An 18,438-nucleotide genomic window follows, 5' to 3' on the forward strand; every position below is an offset into this window, starting at 1 on the left:
TTTTTATCCACTTTAAAATGAGATACATTCTAACAATTGGAAAATGTGTGCGAAGTTTTTGATTTGTTTAATGTTAGTTTAAGTACCGAGGTTGTCAAATTCAAAATATAGGGCAACACGATGAATTTGGAGAATGCCCTTGCTTTATTTACGTTTGATTTATTCTACTTTATTTATTAAAGATTCCCTTGTTTTATTTGCATGCTCTTTGCTGGGAAACGAGTTCATATATAGAATTTTGTTTTTTGTTTTTTTTTAATGCATTTGTATAATTTTAAAAGTCGGGTTAGGTAATTATCAACTATTGTAGAGTAGATTTTAGCCCGTGAATTGTAGAGTCAATCTTGGAGGAGAGCTGAAAGGCTGAATTTATATGTAACTGAAATGACGAAAGAAATACTAATTAACAGTTCCGGTAAAGTAATTATGGAAAAAATATCTTTTTTAATGCTATTTGTGAATGCTCGAGTGCGGCCTATGACTTGATTCAATCTTATCAAGCACCGCAGTCAATTGAGTGTTAACATCGTTATTGTTAAGATTGAGATTTGTACCCAACTCAACCCCAAAAATAAGAGGATTGTCCAAATTCATATATGTAAGTCCCGTGTATATTATCTAACCGATTTGGGACAACTAACATACCTCCACACGCCTATGAATGAACATTTGGAGCGTGAAGTTTACAAATGACCCAACTATGGGCAGAACATGTGGCACAACTACGGGTAGTCCAACACAAAATGGTGGAATCTGAGCTCTGATATCATGTTAAGATTGAGACTTAGACTTAACTCAACCCCAAAACCTAGCTCAAAAAAGAAAGATTGTCCAAGTCAATATATGCAACTCCCGTGTATATTATCCAACCGATGTGGGACAACTAACAATTATTACGGAGGTTAGTTGAAAGTTACTACTTTAAATTTGTATTCCTAGATTGGAAGCTGCTGCAATCCGTGTTTTCTTTATTGATTGAATACATCCAAGACTCTCCGGAGAGTAGAGATATTTCCTTTGAATTGATCAAACATGTTATATGAATCTAACTGACTATGCCCTACAGCAGATAAATTTTAGGTGATAAAAGTCAAACTTGCATTGAGATATCATCTCTAGTTAATTCAGTCGAGGTTTACAACTTTGAAGACTACATTATTCTCGGAATCTCTTTAGATCCAGGCGGCGAAGGCGTAAGAGAAAGAGTGAGATCCAGGGCCTGACTAGATGAAGAAGGACCAGCCTGGTCGAATATCAAAACTGCCTCGTCTTCTTGTACCATTACTTCGTCTACAATAAGTCTTGGTATCAACATAATTGTCTCGGCCATTAATAAGGGGGGTTTGTTTTAATTCGAATTCGAGCTCATATTATTTTTCTGCACAATATTGGTGTTGACGATTCTCCTTGATTTTGTGTATGTACCTTTTCTGTTTTCAAAATTAGATCATACCGACAAAACATAGTGTCGAAGTAGGGGTTATCAAAATATGTAAAGCCCTCACTATTTAATTTACAGTCGCATAATTGAATTTTAAATAAGTAACATAAGCCCCAAAACTGTTATATGATTAGACTATTTAAAAGGGGGGATGTTGGATTAATAATTTTGAGCTAAATTTCTTTAGCACTTTCAAATTTTCCTCAATTTTTAAGCCCCCACTACATATAGAGTAGATTTTCTTTATAATTTTAGGGGTGTTTTACAAATATTAATTTTATAAATAAGAATATAACATAAGATTAAATTTTATACTGTTTCAGAAAAAAAAACATTAAATTTTATAGTACTTGGGCTCAGGAAGTGGCGGACCGGTTTTGGACAGAGTTTTGATATCATGTGATCCTATGTTTTATAAGGAGGATTGGGTTCGGTCGACCCTACCCCTGCGGGCACTGCTCGCAGGGGTCGATCCAACGTATGGATTTTTTCGAGCCAATTTTTTTTTTTTTTTTTTTTTTTACAGGGAGGTGAGCCCGGATCACTCATGTGGAGTGATCCGGGCCGTTCATTGCCCGTGTACTGCTTGCACGGGTAGGTTGAAACAAACCGGAGGATTGTCTATGACAAACTTTTCATTCACTTTTACTGTCTCCCAGATGGATCTTGAGATCCTATCAAAGTACATGTGGATAATACATTTACGGAATATATCTAGCAACAGTTTTACTTCTGATATGTTTGTATATAATAATTTTTCAAATGAAATGATCGGTAGATCATTTTATCACTACAAGAAAAATGCCCAATGACAACGCAGCTACGACAACGGTTTTTTTGAAAAACCGTTGTTGTATAGTTTTTAACAACGGTTTTAGTGAAAATCGTTGTCGTAGCTGCGTTTTGACAACGGTTTTTACAAGGGTCAAATACAACGATTTTCTAAAAATCGTTGTCTTTTAGGGTGTCAACGACAACCGTTGTCTTTCAGCGTTTTTTTAGGGCAAAAGACAAAGAACTGTTGTCTTTTGGCGTGTTTTTTTGGACAATCGACAACGATTTTTGAAAATCATTGTCGATTAGCGTGTTTTTTTGACAAACGACAACGGTTTAAAACCATTGTCTATTAGCGTGTTTTTTTAGACAATCGACAACGATTTTTTAAAAACCGTTGTCGATTAACGTGGTTTTTGGACAAACAACAAAACTGTTGTCATATTTAGCGACGAATTTTCTGTATCCGTCGCTAAATATAGCGACGGATTCTTTATTACCGTCGCTAAATTCAAATTAGCGACGATTTTAGTTTAAAGAAACTGTTGCATGTTCAAAATTAGCGACTTTTTTAAAACTCCGTCGCTACACTTAGCGACAGTGTGGTACTAACCGTCGCTACATTGAGCGACGGGTTTTATCCAAACCGTCGCATAATCAAAATATGCGACGGTTTTTAAAAACCGCCGCTACATTTAGCGACGGGTTTTATAAAACTGTCGCAACCTTTGGCGAGGCATTTATGACAACCGTCGCTAATGTCAAATTAGGGACGGTTTAACAAAATACCGCGCAAACTTTCTATAAATATCTCCATTTTCGGTCCATTTTCCTTCACAACACTTAAAATTTTTTCTCTCTTCCACAATTTTCTCACTTCACACAACACTTAAAATTTTTGTCACTAATTCATAACACTTAAAATTTTTCTCTCCTACATAATTTTATCACTTTACACAACACTTAAAATTTTTCTCACTACTTCATAACACATAAAATTTTTCTCACTACTACTTCATAACACTTAAAATTTATCTCTCTTTCACGATTTTACTACTTCACAACAATTAAAATTTTTCTCTCTTACACGATTTTAGTTTCGATTGTTAGTTTCTTTTATATTTATTAAATTATTAAAAAAAAATTTTATTTTTCGAAACAACTTAGCGACGGAAAACATGAATAAAAACCGTCGCTAAAGTTAGCGACGGTTGTTTTATGCTGACCGTAGCTCATTTTAGCGGCGGTATAATAAACCGTCGCTAAGTAGCGACGGTTGGAACAAAACCATCGCAAATTCCACCTACCACAACGGATAAAAATCGTTGTCGTTGAGCGGACTTTCAACAACACCCTCAGTTACAACAGTTTTAAAAAGGCTACGACAACGGATTTTATCCGTTGTCGTATGCCGTTTTTGTTGTAGTGTATACAAATAAAAAACTGAAAATAGATCTTTCATAACATAAACTGTGAAGACCGTGCAATATGGAAGGCACCAATCTTGGAGGAAATTCTTGCAACCCAAAAATCACTCTCCATTTGCACTTAAAGAAGCCAAAATCACTCACCATTACACCAAGATTCTCGGACTTGTATCCTAAACAAAAAAGAGTCCACGTTCAGCTGGAAGGAAGCACAACAACTAATGAAGGAGGATTATGGAATGGGCACTTCAGCCGGGTGACACAGCCCTATTTATATGTGAAAGAAATTTTATTCCTTGATATATTTTCCTTTTTTATCTTTAATATTTTGCCTTTCTAGACATAAGAATAATCTCGAAATTGATGATATGATCTCGTATAAATTCAATATGTGATATAAGACTATATTTGATATGACTCATAATATTTTTTAAGATATGATATCATAATATCTTTAAGATATGATATCACAATATCTTTAAGATATTATCCTTGTTTTAAAAAGAGTTTGTTTCCTAATGAAATTGGGTTTCTATGTTAAATGGGACTCAAAGAAGAAGAAACGATAGAGAGGGACGATATAGAGCATAAAACTTTCGGAGAGACAGAGATGCATTTGTACGAAAAAAATATTTTCTGATTGAAGCAATCTCGCGTCGTTGATAAAGTGTTGCTGTAAAGTGCTGACAACATCTGAAGACAACACCTAATCACTGTTTTGATTAGTGCGCAGATTTTTGAAGACTTTTTCACTTCTCAGTTGATGCATCCTATGTATTTTGGTTATACGGTTTGTTAGAGGTTTAGGATGCAATTTGTTACTCGGCTTAATAAGGGAGTTGTTTTATTCTTTTACTAGTATTGGTTTTTGTAAACTTACAAGTTTTTCTAGTGAATTATTTTGCCCTGAGGCACCGCACAAGTATTTTATACTTGTGCATAATTTATCTCTCGTATCTCGTATTGTTATCATTCAAGTTGCGTGTTAGTGTGTTAAACTATAATTTTCGCTGCAAGTTTTTGTGGGTGTTACAACACCTACGCACAACACTTACATTCTGATACACACAACACTCACCCTCGTCACATTCACTCTGTGGAAACGGAACTTTCAATTGGTATCAGAGCCTCCACTTGACGCTACTAAGTGAGATCCTGTTTTGTTTTGTTTTCCAGGTGGAAAAGGATCATGGAAGCATCAACAAACACTGTTTTTAGACCTCCCGTATTGGATGGATCAAACTATGCATTATGGAAAGTAAAGATGAGGGTTTTTATTAAATCAATTGAAGAAAGAGCTTGGCAGCGTGTACTTGATGGTTGGAGTCCACCAAAGATTGAGGATGCTGATGGAGACACTAGGCTCAAACCTGAAAGTACATGGACAATCGATGAAGTGCAAACGTCAAATTTTAATTCCAAGGCTCTCAATGCTATATTCTCGTCTGTTGACACAAGGATGTTTAATTCAATCACCAATTGTGTTTGTGCCAAAGAAGCTTGGGATATACGTCAGAAACATTGTGAATGATCCGAGAGTGTGCGTAAAACTAGGCTAAGGATGGTGGCATCAAAATTTGAAAGCCTGAGAATGGAGGACAATGAGTCTATTCTTGAGTATGATAGCCGGTTGAGACAACTTTCTAATGAAGCTCACGGTCTTGGAGATCCCATGTCCAATGAAAGATTGGTGAACAAAGTTTTAAGATCTCTACCTGAGAAATTTAATGTCAAAGTTTGTGCAATTGAAGAATCTAAAGACACTTCAACAATCCACCTGGATGAATTAATGAGTTCCCTCAGAACTTTTGAGATGAATCTTGATTTACAAAAGAAGGATAAAGGGAAGACAATAGCCCTTGAAGTTTCAACTGACTCTTATGATGAAATCCTTCAAATATCTAAAGAAGTGAATGAATCTGATTTAGGTGAAGATTCTATCTCTCTAATTACTAAAAAATTCGGTGATTACTTGAAGAAAATGAGATAGAAGAAGAAAATTGGACAAAAATCTGTGTTGCCCAATATCACCACTTCTGCAAAAGCTCAAAAGTTTACTCCTATGAAAGGACAATTTCGACCAAAAACTGAATTGCAAATCCAATCAAATGTCAGAAATTTGGACTCAGTACAATGCAGAGAGTGTTCTAGATTTGGACACTATGCCAATGAGTGTGCCAATCGACTTCGGAGAAACAAAGGCATGGCTGTCACTTTGAGTGATGAAGAGTCTGATGTGATCAAGGATCAAATGAATCTGAAAATCACACATCGTTGTCTGCTGTGATCAAGGAGAAGCGTTCAATGCAAATCAATCCTTTGGGTGTTGCCACAGGTGTTGCAATACCTGGTCGCAACATATCTTCAAATTCAGTGTGTCTTAATTCTACAACCCTTGGTGAATCAAGTCAGTCTGAAAACCAAGAAGTAGATGATGATGAAGTCACTCTGGAAAGTGTGCAGACAATGTATGAAGGATTGTATGAAGACTGGATCAAAAGAAATAAAGTGAATGCAATTCTCTCCAAAGAGAACACTGAGCTGAAGTCACAAGTATCACGACTTGAAGTAATCTTAAGCAAGAAAGATCTGGAATTATGCAAAGTTAAGGAAGAGCTTGGAGAAGCAACTCAAATTCTTGCGAAGCTTAATTCAAGTTCATCCAAACTTGATTCACTCTTGATGATTGGAAAGAATGACAAAGCTGGACTTGGTTATACGAATCACCAGTTTGAAATAGGAGAGTCTTCCTGCACTGAAAGAAAACCAACTGTCTTTGTCAAAGGAAGTGCTGAAATCTCGAATGCTACATACACTGAAAAAGGTGTTTCATCAAAGAGGCAATTATCTACAATGAAGTTCAAGTCCAAAAAACGCCACTTTATCTGCCACTATTGCCTTAGACCTGGTCACATCAAACCCTACTGTTTTAAACTGAGAGATGACTACAAAAGATGGGAATCTGAACAGGTGTTGCCACAGGTGTTGTACAACACCCGGCGTAACACTGCCAATAGGAAACCATCGGTAAAAAGGGTTTGGGTGCCAAAGGCTAATATTCAATGTTCTGTTATTTATACTTCGTTAAAAACTAACATTGCAGGAATATGGTACTTTGACAGTGGCTGTTCACGCCACATGACAGGTTCTAAAGACTATTTGACTGACTATGTTGAACTAAGGAATGATCATGTGACGTATGGTGGAGGTGCTAAAGGAAGAATAGCTGGCAAAGGGACCTTGAATGTTGATGGACTGCCTAGTCTACACAATGTGCTTTATGTCGAAGGACTTAACTCAAACTTAATAAGCATAAGTCAACTTTGTGATGATGGTTTATATGTTAAGTTTGATAAAGACAATTGTGAAGTTTTTGATAATACTAATACATATATTTGGACAGGTACAAGGTCGGCTGACAATTGTTATCAACTTGGAGAGGACCCTGTGTGCAATCATTCAAAAGTGAGTGAACTAAACTTGTGACATCAAAAATTGGGTCATGCAAACTTCAAGACATTAAAGAACCTTGGTAAGTACGATGCTGTGAGAGGTATGCCTAATTTATCCTCTGGAATTCCTTATGTTTGTGGTGCATGTCAAAAGGGTAAGCAAACACATGTTCCCCATCAAGTGTTGCAACACTTTGGGACAACACGGTGTCTTGAACTCTTGCACATGGATCTTATGGGTCCAATGGAAGTGGAAAGCCTTGGAGGTAAGAAGTATTCATGTGTTTGTGTGGATGATTTCTCTCGCTTTACATGGGTAAGTTTTCTTAGAGAAAAATCCGACACATTTGCTGTTTTTAAGAAATTACATGCTAAGATTACTAATCTACATGATTTGAGGGTTGGTAAGATAAGGACCGACCATGGTAAAGAATTTGAAAACTCACACTTTATATCATTCTGTGAAAAGAGAGAGATAACTCATGAATTTTCGGCCCCTAAGACTCCTCAACAAAATGGAATAGCCGAAAGGAAGAATAGGACACTGCAAGAAATGGCTAGGGTCATGTTGAGTTCAAAGAATATTTCAAAACGATTTTGGGCCGAGGCCTTAAACACAGCATGTCATATTTCAAATCGTGTGTACTTAAGGAGTGGTTCTACTATGACATCCTATGAAATCATCATGGGAAAGAGGCCAAACCTGAAGTACTTTCATGTTTTTGGGTGTGTATGTTATGTTTTGAATGACCGAGACCATCTTGCAAAGTTTGACTCTAAAAGTGACAAGTGTTTATTTCTTGGTTATTCATCCAATAGTCGTGCATATCGCGTGTATAATCTCAGAACAAGAACGACTATGGAATCTATTAACGTTGTTTTTGACGATCTTGCAGATCTAACGGGAAAAACAATCGAGGATGATATTGATGGGCTACTGAACATAAGTGAGACACTGCCTAACACAAATGTTGCACCCGGTGTTGTAACACCTGAGACAACACCTGCACTGGCAGAATCAAATGATGAACCAGGAGAGTATACTGAAAATGATGATGTTGTAATCAATGAAGGGATTGATATTCCCAGTAAGATTCAGAAAAATCATCCATCATCTCAGATCATTGGAGAAGCATTTGGAGGAATGCAAACTAGAAGAAAGGAGAATGTAGATTATCGGAAAATGATGGGTCTAGTATGCATGACTTCCGTATACTCTCAAGTAAGCCATTCTTGTTTTGTTTCGCTCATTGAACCCAAAAATATAAATGAAGCCTTAAAAGATGAATTTTGGGTTGATGCGATGCATGAGGAACTTGAACAATTTGTTAGGAATGATGTGTGGGATTTGGTTCCCAGACCTGATAATGTGAATGTTATTGAAACCAAATGAATTTTTAAAAACAACACTGATGAATCTGGGATTGTTGTGAGAAACAAAGCTAGGTTAGTTGCTCAAGGGTATACTCAAATTGAAGGAATTGATTTTGATGAGACATTTGCCCCTGTTGCCCGGATTGAGTCAGTCCGACTTTTACTTGCTATCGCTTGTCACATAGACATAAAACTATATCAAATGGATGTGAAAAGTGCCTTTTTGAACGGCATTTTGAATGAAGAAGCTTATGTAAGCCAACCTAAAGGGGTCGAAGATCCAAACCACCCGAACCATGTCTACAAGTTGAAGAAGGCACTTTATGGACTTAAACAAGCTCCACGAGCATGGTATGGTAGGCTTACTGAATATCTGCTTGACTTAGGCTTCAAACGAGGTGAGGTTGATAAAACCCTTTTTATTCAAAAATCGAAGCATGATATTCTTGTGTGTCAAATTTATGTGGATGACATCATTTTTGGTGCTTCTTCTCAAAAGCATGTTGATGAATTTGTTAAATGCATGTCTACCACATTTGAAATGAGCATGGTAGGAGAATTAAGTTTCTTTATTGGATTGCAAATTAAACAAATGCATGATGGTATCTTTCTGTGTCAATCCAAGTATGCCAAGAATTTGGTGAAGAAATTTTCTACCGAGAACACTAAACACATGAAAACACCAATGGGGTCGACTGAAAAATTGTCCAAAGACGATGTTGCTGCAGGTGTTGACAACACCCAGTATCGCAGCATCATAGGCAGTCTTCTTTACTTAAGTGCAAGTCGTCCCGACATCATGTTTAGTGTATGTTTGTGCGCTAGGTACCAGGCTGATCCTAAAGTCACTCATTTAAAAGCTGTCAAAAGAATTTTGAGATATATAGCCGGGACAGTTAACTTAGGTTTGTGGTACACCAAAGAAACAAACACAAATCTAGTGGGGTTTAGTGATGCTGACTGGGCTGAAAATCTAGATGATAGGAAGAGTACCACTGGAGGATGTTTTTATCTAGGTAATAATTTGGTGTCATGGTATAGTAAAAAGCAAAATTGTGTATCTCTGTCCACTGCTGAATTTGAATATGTTGCAGCTGCTAGCTGTTGTTCACAACTTTGTGGATGAATCAAATGATTAAAGACTATGGTTTCAACAGTGACACGTTAATTGTATACTGTGACAACTCAAGTGCAATTGATATTTCAAAAAATCCAGTACAACACTCTCGAACGAAACACATAGACATTAGACATCATTTTATTCGAGATTTGGTTGATAAGGTTACAATTCGAATGGAATTTGTTAGAACTGAGAACCAACTGGCTGATATTTTTACAAAACCATTGGATTTTGAGAGATTTTCCAATCTTAGGAAGTCTCTCAGCTTGTGTGCACAATGATAACTCACGGATGTTGTCCTCGGTGTTACAACACCTGTGGACAACACTCGGCATGCATGTGCATTTTATTTTTAGGATGCTAGACGTATTGCATACATCCTGTTTTGTGTGAAGCCTGTACAAGTGAAGGGTACTGAATGGTGTGCTCTCAGTTGTGAATCAAACTTTCTATCAAAATTTTCTAAAGTATGGAGTGTGCTCAATCTAAGTCATTAAGCTGTGAGGATGTTCGTGTACCACATGATCTTGTCCAATGTAGAAAATGACTTAGAAAATTCTTGAGCAATAAGGTGAAAAATAGAAAATAAAAAAAAATTGTTGTTTAGAAGAAAATGGAAAAAGCTACCTAGAGGAGTCCAATGAAGACCGTTCTTCTAGTGTGGGAGCTACCACTTCTAATTCAAAATACAGATGGAAAAAGCTACCTAGAGGAGTCCTATGAAGACCGTTCTTCTAGAGTGGGAGCTACCATGTCTGAATTAAAAATGTTCAAGAAAGTTTGAGTCCAACTTGTGAGTGTTGCCAAGAGGTGTTGCCAACACCTAAGTACAGACTGATCACAGTTTGATCACATGCGTGTGCATTTCATTTTTGATCATATTTTAGGCATAAATTTAAGTCATTCATACTGCTGTTATGTGAATTCATCATGACCAGTGGGCTATCAGTTTTTAATTCATGAAATACGAAGAAAACCCTAGCCGACTTAATTTTGAAATTTCTTGATTTCTAACTGTTTGTGGGGTTAATTCGACGTGGTGTTTTATCCTGCCTGATTTCTTGAAATAATGATGGCACTGTTTCAGAAAGTTACCGTTGGGTGAGAGTAAAAATTGAGTTGAAAAGGTGCTGAAGTTGCGGCTCAACAGAATGTTACCGTTGGAGAGTTGTGCTTAAATAATTAGGAATGGACGAAGAATAACTTTACTGTTTAGTATTTTCCCTCACATTCTAAAATTTCTCCTGCCCTCACTATTCATTGTTTTTGCTTAAAATATCTCTGTTCTTCGCGATTTTCTGTGTCCTTCGAACCGATCTACTTCTTTTGTTCTTGATTTCGCAGATGGCTGGCTTCGATCCTCACGACATTAGGAGTGAAATGGCTGCGAGCATGGGTGGAAAATCACCTGACACAACACCCACAGCCGAAACCAATGTTGAGGGTATGGAAATTGTGGGCGTGTCAGAAGAACCAACTCCGCTGGAAATGATCGCTCCTGGTGAACCTGGGAACGAGATCAATGTCGAGAATCCACCGGACTTTGAAGGCTTGAATAAAGCTTTTCCCACTGCTCGTATGCGCCGAAGGTCAAAGAGACAAGCAGGGTTCGATCCTGACTTTGTTCCAACCAAGAAACCACGGGCATCTACCTCCTCAAATCTTCTGGACCCTGATTTCTCATCTGGAGACGACTCCAATGATGATGATTTTGAGTTGGTGGCTCGCCCCAAACCAACTGTTGCTGCAAAGGAACCTGGTTCTACTTCTGGTATTCAAAAACAAAACCCCATCACAGATACTCAAAATGTTGCAGAAGAAAGAGTTCCTGATGAGCCTGTAGAAGATGAACAATCTCTGGCCGAGTTTCTTGCTCACCTTAAGGAAGAAAAGGCTGCCAAGAAACAAATTTCTAAGGATGATGAACCTGATTCAGAAATGATGAAGGAGTTTGAGCAAAACCGACCTGGAGCTTCTTCCTCTTCATCGTCTGCATCTGATTTTGAATCTGAGGAACATGGTGATGCTGAATCTGAGGATATTGGCTCTGAAGCTAGTGAGTCTTCTGATGATGTTGCTGCTACTGCTGCCGGTGTTGAGGTGGATGTTGACAACACCGAGCGCCACATTGACTCGGCTGACTATGATTTAAGTAAGTCTTTTTCCCCCAAATTTTATTATGAGGATGTCTTGGCATTATGGCCGCTGTTTGTTCAGAGAGAGCTGATTGAGGAGAAAAATATTGATGTTAATGCATATGGGAAATACAATTTGATTGAGTTTCTCAAGAACCGAAGGTTGCTATCCACAGTCACTACTGTTATGCCCTACTGTCGCCGTGTAGTGTTAGAATTCTACTGCAATCTCCTGGGCAGTGTTGGAGATGAGGTGTAAAATCCAGGATTTTAGATTTTATCATGATAATATTTTGTACCAAGATTTGCGAGATTTTCGGAATTTGTGATGTGGCATTTTTTGGAACTCAAGAATTTAAATAATATCGTGTATATTTTTTCGGAATTTGAGATATGCAGAATTTTACCGGATATAGATCTAAGATTTGATATACCTGGATAAAGATTTAAGCAAGAAGATAACCCAATCTTGGAACTAAAAATCTTGAGGATTTTATCATGGGATTTTCGAAAATAATATTGAAAGAATATTAGGGAATTTTCGAAAATCATAGATAAAAGGAAAAGTTTACACGATAAATGCAGCTTGGGAAAGATTTAACTACCAGGATTTTAGGAAAATAATCAAAATCTTATTTGGAAAAAATACTACTAAATTTCGGGTTTAAGTCAGCAAATTTGTGGGATTTAAAAAATATAATTTTTTATTATTTTAAGAAATAAAAAGTCTACCGAATATTGGGAATTAGACACAAAAGTTGAAATTTTGCAGGCTGGGCAAAGCATAAATTTTGAAATTTATCCTTGGGATACATACATGAATTTCGAAATTTAGGTCTAGGATAAAGAATAAAATTTAGATTTGATCACGATTTTGGATGGAGATTTGATTCAAGTTTAAACGCACGGATGACATCTATCGAGATTGCAGCCAACCCCTATAAATAGGAGGGTCTATAACTCGAAAATTCACACCATTTTCTACTCCAGTTTTTCGAGTTTCTCTCCTAGTTTTCTTAGGATTTCGAGAGCTTGCTCTCTCAGTGTGCGAAGAAGCGAAGTGCTGCTGCAGTCCAACCACGAAGCTAGGGTTCGAAATTCCAGTGCAAGAATTCCCTCTATTCACTTTTTCTACGATATCTAAGGTAAGTGAGCTTGTTTTAAATGTGTAATTTCGGTGTATGCATTTTCGTATTTTCGAAATTTCGGTCGAGTACAATTCTTCTTCTACCCCTTCTGGCTACGATTTGTGCATGAGTTTTATGTTGACACTGTGAGGATTCAACTTGATATGGGAGGGAATCCCAACTATGATATGACCCTCATACGGTGGGGATATAACCGATCCGGCCTCGCCCCCTTAGAGGAATAAAAATTAGGGACTGACGTCAGTAAACCATTGAAAGTAGAGGAATCTCAGTGTCAGGTCAAGGATACGAATGTGGTATGAGTCAATTTATGCATGGTGTGTGTGTGTGTACGTATTTCGAATTTTATATGCATGTTGTTGTGTACTCGAACGGCCCCCACTTGCTGAGTATTTCCCAAAATACTCACCCCTTACAACCTTCCCAGATAAATCAGAAGATAAAACAGAGGAACAGGTCGAGGAAGAAGAGTCGGATCAATTTTGGGGCTGGTGAAATTATTTAAATTTTGAGAATTTTGCTGCAAGGATTTAAGAATTTTAGTAGGTTTATTTTAATTGTAAACGCTTCCGCAATTTATTCAATTTATTCAGTTGTAAAGACAATGGTTGTTTTTGCGAATTTATGAAATAAACTGGTTTCGGTTTATACTGTGCTACGAGGCTGGTTGTTTTTCGATTGTGTGATTGATGAACAACGCCGGTGTCAAATCCCGAGTTTCGGGGCATGACATTTAAGTGGTATCAGAGCCGCCAGCTTCAAAATCCGAGTGGAAGAATCGAGTTTCAAAAAAAAAAAAAAAATTCGGATTTCGGCCAAACAGCACCTTACGTGCGCCGCCGAGCTCTTCCACCGATTCCGGTAACGTGTGTTCGATCAGAGACCAGTTCCGAAATCGTCTCGACGAAACGAACAATAGCCCTCGACCAATTTCTGATTTAGTGTTAGGGTGAAGCCGTAATTTCAGATCTAAGAAATAGGGCGTGTAAACCCTAAACGCCGAATATTGTTTTGTCCAATTACCCTACCAATCCTACTCCGATTTTAAATTAATTTTACACAAACGATACACAATCCATGGGTAACGTTTTTCAACAATCAATTTTGGGATCGGATCAAGAAATCAAAAACGCCCAATTTCAAGGGAGTTGACCGATTTTGAGCGAGTTCCGGCCAAATTAGGCAGTTTCCGACCGATTCTGGCCATGCCGTCACCGGTTCCGTAACTCCTACCCCGTCGCCGACATACGCCTCTGCTCCGACCGTACTCCGGCGAGTCAACCCAGCGAGTCAACTCGGCCGAATCATCGAGTCAACCCGCCAGCTTTAACCTCCTATTTTCGGAAATTTTCGAAAAATACATATAAATTTCGATACCTTGCTCTATTAGTTCTTGATATTTATTTTTGATATTCTGAGCATTTAATTTCTTTATTTTTTCAGGAAATGGCTCGTTTCCGTGTCACCGCTCGTAAGAAAGTAACCCCGATTACCCATGGGGAGACTATTCAGTTGGATTACCACCAGCATCGCACACGCGCTCAGGCTGTTATACATTTAAAGGAATTGGCTATAGGACACCAGGATAGGACTATCAGGAGGCTGAGAGCTAGTAATCTTGAGAGTAGGCAACAAGTGGAAAATCTGACTACCAAACTGGAGACAGCAGAGAAAAGAATTGACGAGGTCTTCCAAATGTTCGAGCTCGTTAAAGAACATAACTGCGAACTGAGAGAGTCATTACAAATAACGATGAGTCGAGCCAAGCAAGCTAAGGAGGAAGTGGATAGATGCACCATAAGACTGTCTGAAGCCCGTCAAGCCCGGCTGAGGGATAAGAAAAAAATTGAAGAATCCTGGAATGTGATCATGCAGTTATCTGAGAATAAGCCTAATGCCAGGGTGTTCGGTATGAATCAAGAAGAGGCAGACGACGCCAATGAAGTCGTATCAGGTACCATCTTACTTCAAAAAGTACCTGCTTATGCATTGTTTGACTGTGGTGCTACACACTCTCTTGTGTCTAAAAGGTTTGCTAAGAAAGTAGGACTTAAGCCCGAATCTCTAACTGAACCTTTTCGGATAGCCACACCTACGAGTAAGACCATAGAAACTCATGAAATTCACAAGGATTGTAAGATCGGTATCGCTAATCAGACTTTCAGTGCCGACTTGATACAATTGGTTATGGTCGATTTTGACATCATTCTAGGGATGGACTGGTTAGCCAAAAACCATGCAATAGTGGACTGTAAAGGGAAAAGAGTTAAGCTCCGAACCCCAAATCAGGCAGAAATCGTGTATCATGGTAAATCCAAGGAACGAAAATCACTCCTTTTCGCTTCCCAGGCATGGAAGGCCATGAAATCCGGAGAAGACATCTACCTAGCAATGATCAACGAAGTGCAAGGAGAAGTCGAAATGAGGATAGAAGACATCCCAATAGTATGTGAGTTCCCGGATGTTTTCCCAGAAGAACTCCCAAGGACAGTTCCGGACCGCGAAGTTGAGTTCGAAATTAATCTGGTTCCTGGTGCAGCACCAATCTCTAAAGCACCTTACAGGGGAGCTCCAGTACTCTTCGTAAAGAAGAAAGACGGTAGTATGAGATTGTGCATCGATTACAGAGAATTGAACAAGATCACAATCAAGAACAGGTACCCTCTACCTCGGATAAACGATCTGTTTGATCAGCTTAAAGGAGCCGCCATCTTTTCTAAATTGGATCTGAGGACTGGATACCACCAACTGAAGGTCAAGGCTGAAGATATCTCCAAAACAGCTTTTCGGACAAGATATGGGCATTATGAGTTCACAGTGATGCCTTTTGGGTTGACTAATGCGCCTGCAGCCTTTATGGACCTAATGAACAGAGTGTTCAAACCATTTCTGGACCGGTTCGTAGTGGTATTTATTGATGACATCCTCATTTATTCTCCCAACGAGGAAGAACATGAAGAGCACCTCCGCCTTGCACTACAGACACTGAGGGAGAAAGAGCTATATGCTAAGTTTAAGAAATGTGAGTTCTGGCTTAAGAGTGTATCCTTTTTAGGACATGTGATCTCGGAAGCAGGAGTATCAGTGGATCCGAAGAAAGTTGAGGCAATTACAGAGTGGCCAAAACCTAAGAACGCCACAGACATCAGGAGCTTTCTTGGACTGGCAGGTTATTACAGGAAGTTCGTCGAAAGTTTTTCTTCCATAGCTATACCACTGACTAAGCTCACGCAGAAGAATTCCAAGTTCATCTGGACGAAGGGTGCGAGAAAAGTTTTCAGACATTGAAAGAAAAACTTGCATCCACGCCAGTGCTAATCGTTGATAAAGTGTTGCTGTAAAGTGCTGACAACATCTGAAGACAACACCTAATCACTGTTTTGATTAGTGCGTTGATTTTTGAAGACTTTTTCACTTCTCAGTTGATGCATCCTATGTATTTTGGTTATACGGTTTGTTAGAGGTTTAGGATGCAATTTGTTACTCGCCTTAATAAGGGAGTTGTTTTATTCTTTTACTAATATTGGTTTTTGTAAACTTACAAGTTTTTCTAATGAATTATTTTGCCCTGAGGCACCGCACAAGTATTTTATACTTGTGCATAATTTATCTCTCGTATCTCGTATTGTTATCATTCAAGTTGCGTGTTAGTGTGTTAAACTATAATTTTCGCTGCAAGTTGTCGTGGGTGTTACAACACCTACGCACAACACTTATATTCTGATACACACAACACTCACCCTCGTCACATTCACTCTGTGGAAACGGAACTTTCAATATGGTGTCCAACTAGAAAGGAGATCACACCATATAGAGCCTGCAATTTCCGAGCACCTCATTTCCCTTTCTCGAAAGTTTTCCAGCGACCAAAGCTTCATCCAGAATCTCGAGATTTCCGCGGCGGTTCGAACAAGCTGTTGTCCATTGTTCCGTTAGCATTTCCCGTCAATCCTCAAGCCATATTTCAGCCCCAAGTTCGAAGCTTTGCCGCAGCGGTTTGAAGTCTAGATTCCACCACTTCCGAAGCCTTCCAGTAAGCCAATCTCTGTCCATTTGTAATTTGAAGCTTCCATAGGAGCCCTCTTGCAACAAATTCACAAAGCTTCCTTTGTCATCTTTGAACTGTGCAGCAGCAAGTTGCTGTCCCTGGACCAGTAGCCATTCGAAGCCCCAAATCCTCCCCACAAACTCATCAATTCTCGGTTATCTTCCTTGGAGTGGTAAGCCGTGCCTTGTTCCTTATTTCTCAAATACCCGCATGTAGTTAATTGACACCCGAAGAATATTTGAAGCTTAGTTTTCAAGTTTTTTTTCCCTCGCGTATTGTTTATCCAGGAGCCACCCGAGAGTGAGACTGGTAGTTGTCCAAGTATCGCTCGAATTCCTATACCCCATATCGCGTTTTAAGCCAAACAAAATCTGTAAGTGGGTTTTTGATTTATTATATAAAATTGCACACTTATGTTTATTTTAAGTGGCTCTTGATATTTATATCTTTTTAATAAATATGATTCACTTATTTAATTATTTTTATAGTTGACTTTTGAATATATATATTATTATATAAAAGATTTGGCACACTTATTTTCTTTTTAAGTGAGCATGATATATATCAAAAATAAATTAAATATGACTTTGCAAATTCGATCGGCATGATATATTCGTTTCCATTTGGTATGAAATCCCCTTAATTATTCGTTGTTCGATATCAGTTATAATATTTGAAAGCATGTTTGAATTATTTGAAATGCACTGAAATGATTTGATTTAGAAATGGTAAAGGAAATTCCGAACTTTGAAATGCTTTGTTTAGGCCCTGATGCGGTGGGTTATAATAACCGTTCCTTTGGCCTCGCCCCTTAGAGTAGTAACATATAGGGGACTGATCAGTAAAACCATAGAAAATGAGAGGATTTTCAGTGCTATATTCCTATTTTTGTTAGTATTTGATTCAACATTCTTAACATTGAAATTACGATAATTTATTCGTATGTATATCCTCGATATTTGTTATGCACGATCGGCCCCCATTTACTGAGTATTTCCCAAAATACTCACCCCTTACATTCCCACCTAGATAAGAACGAGGAACAAATCGAGGATGAAGAGCAAGATTACTTTTTGGGGTGGTGATAAAGCAAATCCATTTGAGACCAGTCGAATTTATTCCGTCTTTTAATTTTATCATCATGTATTTCGCTTCCGCATTTTATTTCCATCGCATTGTAAAGACGATTACTTGTTATGAAAAAGACTGGTTATTGCGAATTACTACGAGGCTTGTTTTGCAATTATGTGATTGTGAGACAACGCCGGTGTCGACTAACCCCGGTCTCGGGGCCTGACAAAACTCGCCTATCAAATACGTCTACTTTCGCGTAAATGAGGGGATCGCATTTTGGCTCAGTTCTTGCATGGCCGATAGAAAGACGAACACTATGAATGTCACCATTATCAAGAAAGTATGTAACCTCACATCACTTGGACTCTCTTCTTTTAAAGAGAAAAAACACGGAAATGGTCCAAGATAGGAGAGTTGCTGTCAGAAGAAAGAATATCACATACGC

At 38.2% G+C, this 18,438-nt stretch overlaps 1 protein-coding gene across 1 annotated transcript; it reads left to right on the forward strand.

Annotated features, from left to right (window-relative positions):
- Positions 1-8,670: 8,670 nt before the first annotated feature.
- On the forward strand, positions 8,671-9,594 carry LOC142550271 (secreted RxLR effector protein 161-like). The gene is made up of 2 exons (XM_075659502.1): positions 8,671-8,871; positions 9,094-9,594. Exons 1-2 carry the CDS (start codon positions 8,671-8,673, stop codon positions 9,592-9,594), a joined length of 702 nt encoding a protein of 233 aa, XP_075515617.1.
- The last annotated feature ends 8,844 nt before the right edge of the window (positions 9,595-18,438 follow it).

This window comes from Primulina tabacum, chromosome 6 (assembly GCF_025594145.1).
Source record: "Primulina tabacum isolate GXHZ01 chromosome 6, ASM2559414v2, whole genome shotgun sequence".
NCBI classification, from domain to species: Eukaryota; Viridiplantae; Streptophyta; class Magnoliopsida; order Lamiales; family Gesneriaceae; genus Primulina; species Primulina tabacum.

Bases quoted from the DNA above. Each gene is read 5' to 3' on its own strand.
- LOC142550271 (XM_075659502.1), top strand. From the start codon at position 8,671: ATGGATGTGAAAAGTGCCTTTTTGAACGGCATTTTGAATGAAGAAGCT. The intron at 8,872-9,093 runs GTTGATAAAACC...TGTCAATCCAAG, and splicing joins TAGGCTTCAAACGAGGTGAG to TATGCCAAGAATTTGGTGAA.